General features: G+C 35.6%; 1 protein-coding gene across 6 annotated transcripts in view; it reads left to right on the top strand.

The window, feature by feature from the left end:
* Nucleotides 1-20799, top strand: part of SOX5 (SRY-box transcription factor 5) — a 977646-nt gene that overhangs the window by 902837 nt on the left and 54010 nt on the right. For all 6 annotated transcript variants that reach the window (XM_080810710.1, XM_080810707.1, XM_080810708.1 and 3 more), the window contains one exon: nt 5968-6114. In XM_080810710.1, coding sequence (XP_080666836.1) covers nt 5968-6114 — 147 coding nt within the window. The remainder of the gene's footprint in view (nt 1-5967; nt 6115-20799) is intronic.

The raw sequence follows: 20799 nt of genomic DNA on the forward strand, positions 1-20799 counted from the left end.
GTCATTTCAGCCCTTATTTATTTCTACTTTTCCTTGCCTTTAGGATATTTTGAGAAAGCATTAAATAATAGAGACAAAATCCTTGCCTTCAAGGAGTTTACTAGTCAGTAAATGGTTTGAGGGACCAACCAGTAATAGATATTTTTGTCAGTGCATAATGGTTTCAATTCAAATACTCCAGATGGCATTTGGGCCCTAGGGTAGTAGCAACGGGAGATGTTGTATTTTCAACAATTTGGGGAAAATAACCTATTAAGGAAAAGTGGCAAGAATTTACCATCTCAAGGAAGAAATTGAATAGTCTACCTTAGAATTTAAAAATCTCTTTTGTGGAACTTCTCCACCTCTTGCACTGAGAAGTACCAGCCACTACCTTAGGATAGCTGCGTAAAAATGGCTGTCTTGGGAAGAAAATACAATTGTATTTAATTGTGGGTTAAAAGCCAAGTTGTTCAAATGCAACCGTACTGTTTTCCCCCAAATTAGCAGCAATTAATTAGCGTAAGTTAAAATATCTGTTCCTTATCATTCCATCAGATTTTTGTTTTGACCCTACACTGTACCATTATAGCTCAACAGGAGGAATGCCTACTAAGGAACTATCAACCCACTGCCTAATAGTGCTTTGATTCATGTGGTACATTACAGCGGGGGTGGGAGGGGGTTACTTATTAGGTTTAACTAAAATAAATATAGTTCAAGCTCCTGTTGTTGTAGATACACTGTATTATACTCTTAATACTTAAAAAAAAAAAAAAAAGTTTAATGAGGTATACTTTAGGGGAAACCCATGATGGAATGGTTCTAACATTTTCACTATCACAATACCAATTATAGGGAAGTCTCTGTGTGACTTAGTTCTTTTTCTTTTTCTTCAAAAAAAAAAGAAGAAGAAAATACGTGTGTTTTAGCTGTTATGCAAGATAGTATAATGACTATATACACAAATGAAAATATGTGATACATGAATACTTACATATTATATCTGTGAAATAAAGACTATAAATTACACTATTCACCCTGTTCTTCTTTTCTCTTTTCCCCAGTTAATTTGTAGTCATTTACATGCCCACTGTGCTGTGAATTTGGTTATCATTTTTTTCCATCTTCATTTCCACAACTGTTACTTCAACTCAAGTTACCATTAAAATTATTGCTACTAAATGTCGATAAGCTCATAACCGATACCTTGTCATATCTTCATTCTAGTTAAAACCAACACTTATATTGCTTTCAAAAATTCAGTGCCTTTCTCTTGCCTACATATTAGATTTAAACTCTTTATCTTTATTTGAAGATCTTCTATAAGGTGAACTAGCTTACAAACCTAGTTTCTTAGGTCACTATCCTTTCTCCCATTCACTGTTCCACACATCTTCTGTATCCCCTTTGCAAAAGCTACCTCATTACTGCACCTGTACCTTTAAATTTTTCTCCCTTCCTAGAATGCCATCTCCTTTTTTACTTCCAGCTTAGCTACATCTCTTCTATGAAAAATCAGTTCACACTGACTCATTTCCTTTCCCTTCACACCCTTAAAAGTGGCATACAGTTATAGTACACTTATACTCTCATTGTTTTATGTTTATCAATCTTGACTTAGAGAAGAAACTATATTTATACATTGTTTGTATCCTCCACTGTACCTAGCACAGTCCAGAGTATATAGTAAGAAGTCAGCGCATTAGTCAGTTCCTTACTTGGTATAATTAATTAATTAATAATTATAACTATTGCATATTGATAAAGCTTTCTTTGCCATGTGTTTTTCCGAGTATTTTATACACATTATGTGATTTATTTCTCACAGCAACCCTATAAGGTCAGTTTTATTTACCCTGAACTTTGCAGATTAAGGAATTGTGAGGCTCAGTTTAGTTGCCCAAGGTCACTAGTTCAGAACTGGTATTAGAATTGAGGTTTGCCTTACTTGTACTGTTTCGGTAGAAGTACACTAGAAGTAGAAAACCACGGGTCCTTGAAAGAGTTAAAGAGACAAAAAATGTGGGTTTATGGAACAATTTTAAACAAAAGTGAGTTTTACACACACACACACACACACACTTACAGACACATGAACACCGGGAAGACCATAAGTAATCAGTGGATAGATTCCAGCTTAATTTTATGATTGTTTTCTTAAAAAAAAAAAAAGAAAGAAATCATTGTCTGAAGTAGGTATAAGAATAAAGGAAGGGAAAGGGAATAGGAATGCAATATTTTAAATAATATAAAGAGTAGAAAACCTAATGATCTGTGGAATTGGGGAGCCTTAGAGATTAAAATAAATCCATAACACAAGAGTTTCAAGATAAGAGTAAAGTTACTCTGCAAGGCAAAACAGTTACTCTGTTAGTCTGGTTAACCTTGTGAAGTGAGTGCTCCCTTTAAGCTCTAGCTTTTTATGCTTAGGATCTCCCAATTTGTTTCTGATGTTTAGAACAACCTAACTTTTTCATAAAAGTATATATATCATAATGCACCTTATATTTAATTCTGGGTTTATCTGCAATCTTTTCAAGAAAAATGTTAGCCAGATTTTTGTTTAAAAAATTTGTATAGTTAAGATGCAGATACACACACAATTATAGGTGTATCTATCATGTGGAAGTGGGTTCTGTAATTCACAGGATGCTTTTAAATTCAGGTGGCCTTCCAATTGCCACTACAGTCTATGACCCTTCCATCTCAACAAGATCAACCAGTCGTTTTGTGATTGTAGATCTCATTCAATACAAATAACTATTGTTCTTCATGATTTTGGTTCAAGAGCATATAATAAGTGAAATAAAATATTCATCATGTCTTGATTCCCTTGTTATAAAATTAGTCAGCACACACATGCATAGATAAATGAACTTAATTTTTTTAAAGGTTGTATTAAAATAAGTCACAGCAACTTTTTTTTTTTTTTCTTTCTGGTATGTTGCCCAGCCTTACATAGTAGCCAGCTATGAGAAATACAGTCAGCTTCTTTGAAACTACTGAAATTTCCTCTTACCTTGTGAATTAAGTTAGGACTCAGAAGTCTTAAAATTTCTGGTTTATTTTACCTGTGCGGACTTGAAGTGTGTTAGATTCTCTGAGACTTGAGGCCTTTTTAATGCTTCTGTAATATAATGTAAATTTAAGGAACACATACATTTCACACAAAAGTAAATGTATTAGAAATAGATATTTCCTTACTTCCAAAACTTGGTGAGGCAGGAGAAAGCCAAATATGAGGAAAGGGATGTGGAAGATTGAGAGGAATGAAGAGCTACCTAAATGTTAACCATACTCTGATTGACTAATACGCATCTGACATTTTCATCATAAATTACTTTAGAGGGACGCCTGGGTGGCTCAGTTGGTTAAGCAGCTGCCTTCGGCTCAGGTCATGATCCCAGGGTCCTGGGATCGAGTCCCGCATCGGGCTCCTTGCTCGGCAGGGAGCCTGCTTCTCTCGCTGCCTCTGCCTGCCTCTCTGCCTGCTTGTGTGTACTCTCTCTCTCTCTCTGTGGCAAATAAATAAATAAATAAATAAATATTTAAAAAAAAAAAATTACTTTAGATCTCTGTAGTCCATAAAAGTACCAGCAAAGTGGGTGATACCATACTGTTCTTGTAAAAATATTTAAACGGGTCTATCTATTTTACAACTATAGTTTTTTTTTTCCCTCAAAAGCATCCGTTAGGACAGTTCAATTAAGATAAACCTTAATTTCATAATTAAAAAGATAAAATAATGCATTTACTTGAATGAGGAAAGAATGTGTATGACATTTTTTATTCCAAGTATATGTCATCTGTAACCTTTAATTTCAATAAAGTATTTCAGAGTATGTTTATGTTTGTATTTTCAGTTATAGTTCTTATACTTCTTGGAAGTTGTGGGTCTGTCTATAGAGATTGATATTTGAGCGTTGAATCACCTTTTGAGTGATTGTTCCATCTATTTAATTATCTAAATAACACAAATAGTCAATATTTTTTCAAATTATGAAATAATTCTTTAGTAATCAAATTAAAATTTTGCATAGTTACTTTATTCACATTTTTCTTTTTACCTACAGATATTAAAATATCTCATCAATCTTTAATAATTATGAGGCAATCTTAAATTCAGTGTATATTAAACCAGTAATATAGATTGTTAGCTTCTAAGAATAATACCCACTGAAATAGTTTTTAAGGACAAGGATATAATATATAATACTACATGAAATTTATAATATATGATATAACTATCCAGGCTATTTTTAAAATGGTTTTTTTAATTCAGTATATGAAATTCAGTACATATATTTGACTGGACAAAATTTTACTCTGCAAAGTAGTGTCTTGGGATGTTCATTATTTTTTTAGTAACTTCACAAACAGCTTAGGATGAGGATAAAAAATACTATTTTTCTGAATTGTAGAAAACAATGCAAAGGTTTTTAACACAAGAGTGGGAAATGGATCAAATCTGATACTTTAAAAAATTATAAACTCCTATTGTATTTGACATCATAACCTTTTATTCTAATTTATGCAATCTAAGACTGATGAATTAAATCATAAATTTTTCTTTCTTACAGACTGAAATAAAGAATATAATTATTACAATTTGTGTCCATGCACGTGTGTGTGCACACATGCACATACACACAGAACTTGGAGAGAAGGAATACTCATTATTGATAGTACAAATATACTCCTCTGGTGTTTCTTTGTCTGAAATACATCTTATGTTAATTGTCATTTTTAAAAAACCCATAATTTTATCAATAATTTTAATGATCTGTTTCATTTAGACCATAGTATTTGGAAACTGAATAATGTATGTGTATTTTCATGTAACTATATGCCTGCCTTCAGTTTTCAATATTTCATTTCTAAAGAGACCTCACTTATCAGGGTCTCTGGCTTATCCTGAGCAGTTTTATCCTTTTGAAATTTCTTTCAGAGAAAGATCAAGATAAGCTATGTCACAGTACTTTCCTTTGAGAGCTTTTTTTCTTTGGTATCAGTCTTTTTATTAGAGAAGTTATAGCTTGAATACACACACACACATTAATTTCTTTTCCAACCAGATCTTAAAATTTTCACAAACTGCTAAATGGAGACGAAAAGAGAATTAACCTAAACATTTGAGGTGACTATTTGAATCTTAAGCAACCTCTTTGTTTAAGATACCCTATCATATGACAATTATTATCAAAGTGAAATTTTCTTTTATTATTAAATTGATTTGTTGAAGAATTTTTTACTGGTTATTTAAGAAGAATTACTATGTGGTGACTTAGTGGAAGATTGCATGTTTCAGACAGAATTCTTAAAACCCTAATCCTCAAGATAATTTCAGGTTTGTCTGTGTTTATATATCATGACATAAAGTGGACTTCTGGCAAGCATCCAGTTAATTTTTTTCAGGGTAGGTAGACTGACCAGATAATGTTCTTCAAATACACTCCTTTCATTCTCCTCAATGGCTTTTTTGTATTTCTACACAACCAACGATTAGGGGAAAAAAAAAAAAAAAGTTACAGGTGCCCATTGCAACAAGTCAAAAAACGGAGGTGTTACCACACTTAAACCCATATGGATAGTAAGAAAATTACTTTGCATATGAAGCTGTGTCCTTTTGTAGTGCTCTGTGCCCATTTTAAAATAGAGCAAAAAGAGGTCTTGACCGAATATGGGACATGCTTGTCTTCCCCAGACATTGGGAAAGAGTAAATATGAATGACTGTTACTTGTTTTGAGTCCCTGGACGTCCTGAAGCTGAAATCCCTTATATGTGGTATCTGTCATTTCTCCCCAGAGAAGGAAGTCGTGAACATTGAGGTGACAACTTCTTTCTTTACACGTTCCAGCGCCGTAAACAAGAACACCCGCAGGAAAACTACCACGTCCGGAATAGAGGTCCTTCTGAGAGGTGCACTTACTTTATCACTAACGGTCTTTCTTCCCTCTCTTTCTCTCTCCCTCCGCCTCCTGTAGCAGCTGTATGCTGCCCAGCTCGCTGCCATGCAGGTATCTCCAGGAGGAAAGCTCCCAGGCATACCCCAAGGCAACCTCGGTGCTGCTGTATCTCCTACCAGCATTCACACAGACAAGAGCACAAACAGCCCACCACCCAAAAGCAAGGTACCCTTTTGAAGAAGCTACGTGTCTTGCCATTTAGAGTTTTACTTTTCCTTCGGTGACATTTACTGAATATCTATTATGTGCCTGTAACTGGGTTAACCTCTGGATCTTCAAAGAGACGAGAGTCTGGTAGGATTGATAAGGATCAATAACACACATATATTTAGCCATTCATTTATTCAACGAGCATGCCTGGGTAGCTAGAGTAGGAAACATGAGTAATACCAAGATTTATTAGATAGATATGCTATACTCAGCAAGCCTACAGTCTTATAAAATAGATAACCATATTCTATGGTACAAAGTCTTACAGAGTTACAGACAAGTGCTTTGGAAAGTATTGGGACAAAGATGTTACCCTCAATGAGAGATCCCAGGAAGGGTTTTCCAAAAAAGGGGCACCTGAAATACAGTTTAAAATATGAGTACAGACAGGGCATCCAGGAAATGTTTTATTGAAATGTCAGTAACTGTTATAATGAGGAGCAGTATGAAGGTAATTTTAGATATATCATTCATCCAATGAGATTTTCATGAAAGATATGAACATAATAATAGTGTTAGAAGTAAGACTATTTAGAAATAGTTTTGTTTTGGGAACTAAGGAAGCATTATTATATTATTATTTTTAATGAAGACTGACTCTCTGGGCTTTAAAGATTTATTTATTTATTTTAGAGAAAGAAAGAGGGCACGAGCAGAGGGTGGGGCAGAAGGGGGTGAGGGAATCCTCAGGCAGACTCCCCACTGATCGTGGAGCTCAAAATCCCTGGACCCTGAGATCCTGACCTGAGCCGAAATCAAGAGTCGACCGCTTAACGGACTAAGCTACCCAGGCACCCCCAAGGAAACATTTCTTGAGAAAACATGGAAAGGTTTGGAAAGGAAAAGAGTCAAACAAGTTATTCTTCATCTTGGAAGAGAAAATCAGAAAATTTTAAATTTGAAATGTTTTTGTAAGATCTCAAGATCTTAGATGATAATGTATTAAACTCTCTGTGAAAGAAGACAGAGGAGTAACCATAAAGTATTTTTCCCTGAGATTACTCAGGGAAAAGACAACACATATTTTCTATTAGAAAGTATTAAGGAGAAAACTGACACAGGTAATTTACCCTCAAAATAACAATGTTTTTGTCTTTTGCTGGATTACCTAGAAAATTGTTCCTGTTCTCCCTTCCCCAAATGCCATATTGGAAATATCTAAAGAGTAACAGGGTTGAGAGTAGCCTCAACAGTTGAAAGAAATACACAGAGAAAAAAATTTAGGAAGTATTGAAAGAGAAAAAAAAAAAACTCCCAAGAATTTATTTTTAATCCTGCTCTAGTCCCCTGACAGGTGCCTTTCACAGTTAATGTATTAATTCAGAGGGTGAATTGGGAAGGAGAAGAGATCATTTGAGAACGTGTACTCTGGCTTCCATCTCCCCAAAACTCTTGAGGCCTTTTCGTATTATTAAGAGGTAAATACATTTCAGAGTACAACTTAATCTGGACAAAGAACTTTGACCGTGATTCACCAGGAATATGTGGCAAATATGTAGTTCAAATTATTGTCCCCACCGCTGGGACATTATGAAATGTACAAACTCCCCTTTTAAGATCTATTCCAGCTGTGTAATGGACCTTGCATGTTCTGTATTTCATGTACACCAAAGATCAGTTCTGCTTTTCTTTATTATCACAGTAGAACATAGTTTTTAAAACTTGGTAATAATTATAACATTTGTTGAATAAAATTTAATTTAATTTTTTTTAAAATTTTATTTATGTATTTGACAGAGAGAGAGATCACAAGCAGGCAGAGAGGCAGGCAGAGAGAGAGGGGGAAGCAGGCTCCCTTCTGAGCAGGGAACCCCATATGGGGCTCGATCCCAGGACCCTGAGACTATGACCTGAGCCAAAGGCAGAAGCTTAACCCATTGAGCCACCCAGGTGCCCCAAATAAAATTTAATTTTAAAGCAATGGTATATTGGGGTCTTCATGGGCCAGAAGTTTTAATGCAGCGCATGTACAGGTTGATTCTGAGTAAAGTAAATAGCTGTAGCAGCAAAGTCACTGTCACACACAAATAATTCTGTGAGATATTATTCTCTGTTTTTTTTAACCTTGATTTATTAATGTGATTTCACATCATGTTTCATAATGATGCTTTGCATTAGGACATTTCATTTTATGATTTTAGAGTATATGCTTCACTTGTAAATATCTAATGGGATTTTTTCCCTTACCTCTTGAATAACTTTTTATCATTAGTATCTTCTCCCCAAATTACTTACCCAAATAATCATGAAGCTTTTGATGTCAGTCAGCCGCTTATGGGTCTATTCATTCACTCATTCATCCATTCAAAGGTTTACTGAGCCATTGCTACAATGATAGTTTCCTTCAGTAACCATGGCAAACACCCAAGTGTTTGAAGGTTGACTTTGCCAAGACTGGCACACCGCTTTCTGAGTTCCATGGTTCTAGTTCATAGAACCCGATAGACTAGGTGCAGAGCATACAGATATCTATCTCAGTGAGAATCTTCTTCCATTTTCTATAGTTTCATAAACCTCCATTTTTCACACTAGTGAAAAAGTGAATTGTGTTCCTATACCTATGGTTATACATGATTTTAAAGCATATTTTACAGGTTACCTTTAAAATTCAGTAACTTTTTAAAAATCAGCCTTTGTGAATTTTCTATCATGTAAAACCTAGGAAAGCTTTAGATGTGTTTCTTCCCATTTGCAATTGGGTAAAATGCTTAAAAAGTTTGACCAAAAATAAAGTGCCTCTCTTTAGGTAATAACACAATTTGATAAAAATATATCCCTTCTTTGCTCAGTGTCCACTATCATACTGTCTATAACCCCTCTTATTGTTAAAAAAGATGTCTTAAATGTGTTTGTGTTTTAGCTCAACACATTAAAACTAAACCAATAAACATTGCTGTTGTCATTTTAATGAAGAACATGGCCAAAAAGATAGAACCAACAGTAAATAAGGAGGACCCATTTCAAAACATGAATTTAGTATCTTGTAGCCTGAAACTGACATTTATACATGGCATTATAAACATTTTCACTTCATAAAGCTATTTTACTTATATGAAATAACTATCATTTATTGTTATAATTGTATTTTTAAGCAATCAATTCTTAGTGTCCTGGGGGTATTTTTCTGTGTGTTTTATTGGTGAATTTTGTTGTCTATTTTACTATAAAATAGAGTTATTTTATTAAGGGGCTTTATGTGACTGCATACCTAGCCAGTGTAAACCAAACTGATGGTTTATGTTTAAGATCTATTTATTGTTTGGAACAATGGAATTGTCAGTCACATCTAGGTGATGATGTAAGAAAGATGATCTTATTGGCAGCTGTCAAAAATCAGCCATGTTCTCTGGGTTTTATTGCCTGCCCTTCTTCCTAGGTGTGCCTTTGCCTTTGACTCACAACTCTAGAGAAGGACACAAACAAAACTTATTTGCAATTTGCAAAAAATGGAAGGGGGGGAATCAAAAGGAGGGGGCTCCAAAAGACTGTAAAATTGTACAGCATGAGTCCTCTGATGCATGCTGTTTTCAATCTGCTGTGTGCCAGTTGGAGGCTTGGGGAGTGTGTGCGCGCACGAGAAAGGATAATGCTGAGAAATGATAGAGTGGCTGTGACCTCCAAGCTCAGCCTGGAAATCCAAGACATTGATTTCACTTAGCATTCCTGCTGAGAAATCTGGCGGAGTTCAGTTGTAATAAAAGAACAAGATTCTGTTCTAATGGTAATGGCGTATGACAGACATATCACTTTGTCTGTCCTCAGCACCGGAGAGAGGAGAATTGGAGAAAGGTCACCTGACCTGCCTGTGGTGTTGTACGAGTGCTGTACTGAGCTTTGAACTGCCGCCTAGGAACATAATTATTTATAATATTAAATGATAAAGAAACCTTTAGAGGGTTCACAGTGAACCTCTAAAAAACAGCAAACAGGAATTGTGTTCTGTAAATATAAAGACAAAAAGAAATCTGGTCTCTTCAAAACCTGCATTGGAGAATATGGGGTAGCGTTGCATGTTGAGTGATATGTCCTTGAACTTACTGTTTATGAACTATTTTCATTAATACCTAACACATTGTCATTGTTTAATCTTTCTTTCTTTCTTTTTTTAATGCCTCAATTTTATTGGGAAAAAACCAAGAATCTATTTGGCCAACAATTAGAAAATTAAGGTCATCAGCAGGTTTTTAAAACTTCTCAGGTGTTACATACAACCCTTTTGAACACACGCACACTTGTCTCTTTAAAAATTAGTTAATTCTTTCCCCTCTGGATTCTACTCCAGGACCATTCTTTTCATTAACCAACAAAAAGAAGTCTATTTCACTCTTCAGAGATACTCTCATATCTCCTTGTGTCCTCACAGCTAGCTTATTGCTGAACATTGGTAAATAACTTGGAACAAAAGTATGAAATCAGGAACTTTTGTGTATAAGGGATCTTGTTTAAAGGAAATATTAGAAATATTACCTCTCATATTAAGGAAAATTATTTGGTTAAGGTATTGTTTAGCTGTATTGGTCCTTAAATCTCATACACAGTATTATTGCTCTGAATCTGTTTAAATTCCTCGACAAATGCTTAAATTGATTTGTTAATAGTGTAGCATTTTGCCACAGGAGGGATTAATGTGTTAGTGACTTTCAATTTCCCACCAACATATTTCCTTATTTATAAATCACTTTCTGAATTATTTGTTGCAGTCTTTTAAAAACCTAGATAGCCTTCTTTGTGACAGTAACAAACCTCTTGATAACATTTGTTTTATAAGAATAAATTATTTCTTCTAAAAATAATAGAATCAAAGTCAGCTATAAATATAGTTATCTTAGGAGGAAAAACATTTTTACTCAATTTCAAACACCATTCACACAAGTGTTGGTAATGAATGGAATTATAATCCCATGTTACTGAGGAATTCTCGTATGTTGTAGATGTGCTGACTGTCCGAACTACACTTTTTTTTTTTTTTTTTAATGTTCATCCAGGTGGGTCCCCAGTGGTAGGCAGACCACATTGTGAGACACACAAACTCCATTTTTTTTAAGGTTTTATTTATTTATTTATTTGACAGACAGAGATCACAAGTAGGCAGAGAGGCAGGCAGAGAGAGGGGGAAGCAGGCTCCCCGCAGAGCAGAGAGCCCTATGGGGGTTCCATCCCAGGACCCTGAGATCATGACCCGAGCCGAAAGCAGAGGCTTTAACCCACTGAGCCACCCAGGCGCCCCTGAACTACACATTTTAAGTGATTTGTCATTGTAAAAGTGACCACCTCTTGGAAAAATCATAACAGCAACTTGTAAATACTATTAAGTGTCTCAGAATTTGATGAAAACTTGGATACTGCCTGCAACACCAAGAGGAGTTAGTTTGAAAACTGATGACAAGAGAGAATCCCTAGGTGCTTTTCTTTTACCTTTGCTCTGACCCTAGTCATACTCCTCAGTGGTCACAGTTGTATCTTTGTCAATGACAGCAGCACATAGATTGTCCAAATCAATTCTTTTTTGTTCTTTTCACATACTTCTAGCAGTGAAGTTCCCATTTGCTCCGCAGTAGCAGCTGGGAGTTTTGACAAGGGAAAGAAATATTTTCCAACAAGCCACAAACAGCCCTAGCCAGCTGATCAGACATAATAATCAGATTCTTTCAGCTGCAATATCCTTATAAATATTGCTTCAAGTTCAGAAGCAAGACTTGGAACCCTGTTGTTATCAGATCTTGTTTCACAAGTGTAGCAATGAAGATCTCTTCTGATTTGGTGACCAGGTGCTTGTGATAATGTCAGACTTGCCAATGACTCTTATTAAGGCACCTATTTTTTGCTGTAATGGTACCAACTGCATAGTTTCATGCTATCAAATAAGCATTACATCAGTACACACGCATCTGCAGGGTAGAATTTTATAGCTTAATTCCCTGAGTCACCACCTGTGGTTCATGTACAAGATTATTTAGCATTATGTTGGGAGCATGAGAAATCAGAGGATAATCATGATTCATCTTAATTAAAAACTCGTTCTAACAGATTTGGAATATAAAGCTTTTTGCTAACTTTGAGATAGCGTTCTGCAATGCCAGTTGAGGGGAAAGACTGAACCTAGAAGTACACATGCAGTGTAAGCACAATTAAGTTGAACCACCACCAACACAAACTATATGATAAAAGCATTCTTTAATGATAAAGCACAAGAAATCAAAGAGATTTCATAAGTTTTAAATGGCTCAGGAAATGCTAAGGCCTTTCCTAGGAGTACATCCATGATGAAAAGTTTGAAAAGCACTGTTCAATATGACTTCAACTTCATTCAGTGTTTTTTTCACATTTTATCTGGCCGTGAAAAATTTTGAGTGGTAGTAGTTGCTAGAGATGTAATTTCCAATATGCACAAGTTCCTAGAATACTAGTATTTGACTTATTCTTAGACCTTTTCTAGTCAAGATCACAAATAATCATTCTTGAGGACACTGGGCTGAAACTGACCTCTGAGTGTGATATCTCTAAATAATCCAGAGTACTTAAAATAGTATTAATGAGAAAGGACCTGCCATTCATCTACAAATGTAAAATCAGATAAAATCACTGGTCCATTGTGAAACTGTTGGGCTCCGTACTCTTTGCAGAATTCATTTTTCCTAAAACTTCGGTTACAGAGGGGGATGTTAGCCTCAGCTAATTATAACCTCATTCAAATTGTCCATTTTCTACTCTTATGCTTTAAACACTCTGGCATATCAATTAAATGCTTGAGTCTCCCCAATACCTTGCTCTGTACAGCTGCTTTGTGCTTTGTTGAAGAGCTGTTGAACACCCTTCTCTCTCCGGCATGTCAATATCTGAGAAATAACCATTTTGTGAGCCTTTGAGATGTACTATGAATGTGTCATACTCAAGAGGTAAATTCATTTGAACAGAATCACCCTGTAGAGTTGAACTGGAAATGTACCCATTATCATTATTATCACTTCCTGGGTCGGACGTACGTACAGTGACTATAACATAGTGGCCCTGTCATTTTAAATAAAATAGTTTTCCCTTTTTTTGCGGTCCCATGTTGCTAAACTGAAATATGTTAAATGAAGTGTTATCAACAGAACCCCTGTGACGAGCCGCCTCCTTTCCTTTTCATCTGTATTCTGTTGACAGGAAATCTCAAACAGCTAGGTGCTTAAACGGAGGCTTTTCTGAACACAGTGGTGTTAAACGTCCAAGTAGGTCATTTGATGGTATGTTCTTATGACTCAGGGAAAGCGGGGTTGGTGACATTTGTAACATAAAAACAGTAAAAATTATAAAACAAAGAGATAGACCAGTCATAACCATGGCTTTTTTTAGTTTGTTTTTTAAAGGCAAAGTAGACAGAGGGATTTAGGCAGTGTTCTTTGAATTCCGCTGGCCTGGCCTGTGTTCCCCAGTTTACCGAGTCTGTTTTGACAGGAAGCTGTCTTGAATGCAGCAGCCAGTTCTGATGAGCTGTGTCAAAGCTTTTTAATAATGCAAACCGCGGGGAAAGCAAGAGGCTGTTGAACATGTGCAGATGCCCAAAGACCCGCAGAATCATGTTTTCTCAATGAAAGTTGCCCTCTAAACTAGATCCAACCCAGAGAAGATTTACCATCCAAAAAGCTGTGACTATGGTATTTTAACTTTATAACCAGGCAGTTAGAATCTAAATAATATAGATAGGGAGGAAACCCAGCAAGAGGAAAGGATGTCCCTGTGTAGGAGGAGGATCTAGTTCAACCTCAGTGAACATCATGGCTGGAAAGGATTAAGTCATTACTATGTCAGAGACTGAGAAAGCAAAAGCACACGTCTTTAGTTACCTCTCTCTTGAGGAAAGTGTTTATAATTTCGGCTTCCTAAAATGTACTTCAAATCAGCTCCAGTGCTTTATTTTCTATCCTGAGGAAATGATCAGTGCCTCATTTGAGCTGATTATTGACCCCTTCCCATGCCTCTAGGCCACACGTGGGCTGGGACTGTTTTGAGGGGAGAATTGAGAAGAGAAACCATGTAGGACTCCTCTACACCTCAGATTTGATTCTCTCTTTATTTCATCAAATATACCTATTTACACATCTTTCTTATTCATAAGCAGGAAGAATTTTAATGGTCTTTCTCCCAGAGACGCACCAAAATGTAGGTATGTTTTTAAAATGGACAACAGATATCGATGTCTGATTTAGATTGATGGAAAGATAGTAGAAATATGTATTCCTTAGTTATATTTTTTCAAGAGATTTTTCCCTAGAGGGAACAAAGCATTCTACAATATTTTTAAACATTACAAAATGGGGAGTTGAAAGAAAACACAGTAATTAGATGTGGATGTAAGAGTCAAAGAAAGTAAAGAGAGGTACCATTCTAAGCTGAAGACAAGTTCAAAACCCAGCGTATTCATAAGTGTCATTTATCTAACAGAAAATATCAGACATTTTATTTATAGACGTGTAGAAGCTTAAGTAAGAGGCAAAGTCAGAAGGTATTCGGTCCAACACACACTAACTGCCTCACGAGGTCACTTTGCCACCACTCCATGAGGTGGCATTATTTCATTCAGCGTAACTCCTAATGTCGCAATACTCTTGTTTAAATAGAATTGTAATCAGCTTTCCAGGGTTGCAGCTTGTGGTTTCGCTGAACGACAGTTATATTTGTTAGTACTCTTTCAGTTACAAGTAAGAGAAAACCCAACCCAAACTGGATCACGTGGAAAGGAAATGTATTCCCTTCAATTATGTATTCATAATACAAGTACAAATACATACATAACACACATACATTCATAATACAAAAATGTATTCAATTCAATTATTCTGACTTCAGGCCTGGTTTAATCAGGAGCCCAAACGGTATCACATGGAACTGTTGCCTATCTTAGCTCTGTTCTTTTCTCATTCTTACAGGACTGGTCCTTTTCAGTGTTGTATAGCAGCCTACCCTTACATCTATCATTCACTGATTCAGCAAGTATTAAATTCATGCCTATTGTGTGTCAAGTTCAATTCAGGGCCGTAGAACTACCCCTTAGAGCTGGAAACAAAACAGTTTGTCCTCTTACGATCTTGCAGTCTAAGAAGAAAAGACAAAATGGGAGCAATTAAACAAATAGACCATTTCATATATTGTTAAGTGCTGTGAAGAAAATAAAACATAGTATAAGATAAAATTCCTGGGGATGAGCAAGGAAATCTTCTTGAGACAGAGATATAAAGCAAATCTTGTCTGAGACCTAAATCATGAAAAGAAAAGTACCTGCAAAGGTCTGGGGGAAGGCTGTTCCAAACAGGAGAAACAGCAGTTGCAAAGATCCTAATATGTGAGTGAGGTTGATAAATTCAGGGCTTGGAAAATAGGCTGGAGTCGCTAGAATGCAGTGAACTTGAGGGAAAATGATAAGAAATGAGGTTGAGAATGAAAAAGACCAGATCACATAGGACTTCTTGTTAAGGACTTTAAACTATATTCTAAGTGCATTCAATTTGGAGAGAAATAATAGGTTTTCTATTGACCATACCATTTATTAATCTGTAAATTGTAATTACCTACTCATTGTCTTCCTTTCTTAGGGTATGATATTTTTGAGGCAAAGGAATTTTTTTTCTTTTATCCCTTGGGCTAATTAATTAATAGGCTAAGCATCTCTACAATACCTCCCTAGAAATACTGTGGAATTTGAGCCTTAATGACATATATTGAACCTTGCCATTGGAGAGACAAGACACTTCAAGTTGACAATGTCTGTTAATTGCCTATGATGTGTCAGTCAGAGTCCTAGGACCTCAGGATACTGGCACATAGTGTAGACAGATCTCTGCCCTCATGGAGCACGGAATATATAGTTAGGTATATGGTGAGGGATATGGATGGAAAAAAGACAGTTATGTATAGTCTGTTAAAGGCAGCAAGTGCCAGGAATGTAGGTTTAACCTAAAACATTTCCTGGGTTTTCTTCAGATTTGCTTACTTTATCAGGGTGTTTTTCATTAGGAATGTCAGAAAACAAACACCCTTAATAGTGCCCGTCACCACCTACATGAAGCAAATTGCAAGGTTGAATTTTTGGAGTGTTATTTTGGTACTAACACATGAGCATTGATTCAAATGTAGTCACCTTAAAAATTATAATTACTATTTACTAGTGATCATAAGAGTTTTGGAACTCTTATTTTACTTAATGTCTTTTGATCACATTAATAAGCCACATAGGAAAACAGACCTTAATTTCTAATTAATCTAATTTTTGCTTTTGATATTTTTAAAAATTTTTGATTTTTACCCAAAACTTCATAACCCAGTATGATTTCAACAGATCTGCCAAATGCAGCAGACTTTTAGCTAGCTTAAAAAAAATCAGTGAAAAATGTGCTACAATCTTTTTTTGTGTGTTACAGTCTTAAAAGAACTATAAATGAGTGTAACTATAAATGAGTATTTTTAAATTATGAATAGCATCATTTTCATCATTAAGTTAAACCTGTAATCTCCTGAATTGAGTATTTTTGAGAGGACAACTTTTTTTGAAAATCTCTCTCTCTTTCCTTGTTTCCTTCCCTTCATCTCTTCCTGTCTTTCTTCCCCTCTTCCTTCCTTCCTTTCTGTAGTCAAAAACTTCATTAAAATCCCACTGGTCAGGTAAACATGCAGTGCTGCCAACTTAAAAAAAATTATATAAAGTTTATGTAAAACTTCTGTCAATAATGTGATTTATTTTCTTAGTAAAAATTCTTAGTAAAAACTATTTATAGTGCGCTTCAAATTCTATTCATTTTACTGAGAGTGACTTTATATATAGAGTTCTACTAATATCTATATTATTGGATTATATTCTATAAAGTGAGATTCTTTTTTAGTTACACCTATTTTTCCATTTTTTTCATGCACATATGATGTGGAAGCAGCCTTAATTGTACCTAACAAGAAATAGAGACTATTTTAATCCAGAGCCCATCCAAAAAGTTATAAGATAATGAAATTCTCCATCATCTCTGTACTGGCAATAATCAGCGGAAAAACATAGTTATTTATACTTAATTACAGCTTTTTTTCCCAAGATTTTATTTATTTATTTGACAGACAGAGATCATAGGTAGGCAGAGAGGCAGGCAGAGAGGGAGAGAAGGGGAAGCAGACTCCCCACCGAGCAGGGAGCCCGATGCGGTGCTCTATCCCAGGACCCTGCGATCATGACCTGAGCTGAAGGCAGAGGCTTTAACCCACTGAGCCACCCAGGCAACCCTAATTACAGCTTTTTAAACAAAGACCAGAAACTTTGTGAATTGATTAGTATTAAATGTGGAAAAAAAAGTCTTCGACAGGTACGCAATGAGTGGTATAGTTTACATTGACCATGAATTATTTAGGGATTGCTTAATATGATCAGGGGAATTCACAAGCATGTATTCTTTACCTTATGTATCTTAACATTTGAGGACATCAGAGACAGAATATCATTCAGCATATAGAATCGCTCTTGTTTTGGGACCTAGGGAATAATTTTATGACTCTTTTTTACTTGAAAATGTATTTGAAATTTTTTCTATATTGCACAAGAGTTTTTCTCACCGAAAATTTAATCTTGGAAATATTACATTTAGAAAGTGCATTCTTACTGGCTCAGAGTATGGAGTATGGCTATGGACTTGTTTAACAGAGTGCTGCTTAGAAGGGAGCATGCCTCCAAATGCAGGTGCCTAAATGTCGCAAACAGCGACCAGCTCCCCTTAACCTGAATCGTGTGGTAGCCTAAAGTTCTCATTGGAACAATGTGCCCCTTTCTAGTACTGGACCTCCTAGCAGATATTGCTTCTTAGATGCATCTGAGAACTACATATTCCTCCTTACAAGCTGCACGACGTACAGCTGGACTATCCCACAGCTTTTAGCCCTTGACTTCTAACCACAGGCTAGCTGATTCCATTGAGTGACTTTTTCAGAATCTTACAGTTAAAAACCTACCCTTCATGACTTTTGTTTTTCAAATGGAAAGAGATGAGATCTCTAAATTTAGAAAAAATAAAGACCACAATTTTCATTTTACAGGTCTTAAAATACCGAAATAATATGAGGGCAAAAAATGTATATCAAATAGATAAAAATTCATTTTCCCCCAAACTGTTTGCCAATACCAGAAAATACTAAGAACCCTACAGTTCTGTAAAACCACAATATATTTTTTTTTATTAAAACTCTGTTGTATTTCTTTGCAAGACCAATTTTCAGTACTGAGATTCTATATGAGACTTTCATTTAAACTGGGCCTTTCAATAACCAAGGAATCTTACTTTTTCTAGTTCATTATATAATTTGAGCTGTTGTGGTTTGTTGTACAATTTTGATGACTTTTGGCAGCGTAGATATTTCATAAATAGGAGAAAAAGAAATTGAAACCAAAAATAGAAAGGATGAAATACTGCAAAAATTTTTCTCTTGTGGTATTTCCAGTAGCACTTAAAATAACATAAGAAAAATATTCTGTTGTGAAGTATGTATAAAAGCATTATGACAGCAATAGGAATGTCCTTAAATAAGTACAGATTTGTGTTTTCTATACTTCTCCATGTAACTCTTTTAAGGATCAAAGTTTCATTTTAAGTCAGCAGGAGCTCAATATTCAGGTCAATCCTATATAAATACAGGGCAAGACAAGAATTTTGGGTCAGCTGGTGGAATTTTTAGTGCCATTTTTCATGTAAATAGTGCTGACACCTACCTAAAAAATGATAATTCTGATCCAATTTTAAGAGAACCACTGAGTAATTTTTGTTTGGTTTTGCTTGGATTCTTTCTATTAGCTTTCCTAGAGTGGCATTGAGCTAGAATTCTGGTCTGTTATATCTGGGGCTATAATTTATAGACTTTCAATAAAATAATTGGAGAAAAAAATCAATTTCATGAGATTGATCATATTAAATACACTTCCTTCATCCATTGAATTTTAAGTAGCTGGTGCATAATATCCACTCAATAAATGTTTACTAGATTACATGTTTATATTATACAATACAATCTTAATAATATTAATTTAAGCCATAGTTATCACAGTGATGTAATTTTCACTGTATATCTGTTTTTGCAGTTAAATTATTAATACCACATGATCTAAGAGAATGTGTCTGTATAAGGATTTTTTTTAATTCAGAAAATGTTTTTTAGCTATTGTCAGGTGAACTTTTGGGCCTTTTGTTGTAACCATATTATTTTCTAGAATTCTGGACATATATAAAATACTGGAAATTTAATGAGATAAAAAGAAATATTTAAGAAAGGTCTTGATATATTCTTTCAAAACGTACTTGAACCCTATTTTAAAAAACAAGATCCACTTAATACATGTAGTTAATAAAGTATGATTTAATTTACATGAGCTATCTTCTACTGGAAAAAGAGGAGTGAGAATATTTTCCTTTGGAAAAAGACATTTTCTGAGCATTCGACTTTACAGTTTGCTTGAAAGAAATCTGTATGTTTCTTCACTGGTTTATATGATTTTAAATAAAAAGCTGCATAATGGCTATGTTATTCATAGATGAGGTTTCTAGAGTCACTTTTAGAAGTCACTTTTAGAACGTTTACTGAGGTTTAGTCAGTACAGTTTTTGAGCACCTATGATATGCCAGATAGTATGGTAGAACCAAAAGAACAGTAATTAACACCCCATACAGTGTAATGGGGAAAACGAACAAACTTAACAATTAAAATGCTATGGGCTAAGTACTGATCAAAGAATAACATGGAAGTACAGGGGGAAGTTTCCAGCACAACCTGGGGAAAAATAGGAGCATGAGGGCACATCTTCCAGAAGAGGTGCCACTTGGGTTTTTGAAGGAAACAGCCTATGCAAAGGCATGTAGGAATTAACAGAGTGTTGGGTTTCATCTGAATTTTAGAGAAATAAGGTGATTTGTAATGCACATCTAGAGCATTGGGAGCATAGTTAAGAAGAACAGAGATGTAAGGAAAAGTGTTGAAAGGATGAAGTCTAATCTCCTTGGCATTCTGTGATCCAGCCCCACTCACCTCGTGAGCCTGATTTATTACTTCAGCTTTTCTCCCAATCCCAGCGGTTTTGTGCTCCATGTGGAGTCACTTCCTTATATAGCACGCAGTTTCACTTTTTGTCTATGTTTGTGCCACTCCAGCTCTCTGGGGTCCTTTTGCCCTCTTCATCGCACTTTTCCCTCTTGCCTTGCACCTTCTCATAAGATCTATCTCAGCTATCACCTCTACGTAGAATTGGCTAGTCCATCACATGGGGCTCTTCCACATGGTTACAGACTCCTTGTTTTATATCCCAGTGCCCTGATTAAAACTTGATTGCAGGGGTGCCTGGGTGGCTCAGTGGGTTAAGCGTCTGCCTTCGGCTCAGGTCATGATCTCAGGGTCCTGGGATCGAGCCCCACATCGGGCTCTCTGCTCAGAAGGAAGCCTGCTTCCTCCCTCTCCCTCTCTGCCTGCCTCTCTGCCTACTTGTGATCTCTCTCTCTGTCAAATAAAGAGATAAATAAATAATCTTAAAAAAACAAAACAAAAACACCTTGATTGCAGTTGTCTTGACTCTCTTCAGTGGAGGGACAAGCTCTTACTCGTTCTTAGCACCAAGTGTACTAAATGACATGCAACCATTGCTCTAGTTCT

This window comes from Martes martes, assembly GCF_963455335.1.
Source record: "Martes martes genome assembly, chromosome: 8".
NCBI classification, from domain to species: domain Eukaryota; kingdom Metazoa; phylum Chordata; class Mammalia; order Carnivora; family Mustelidae; genus Martes; species Martes martes.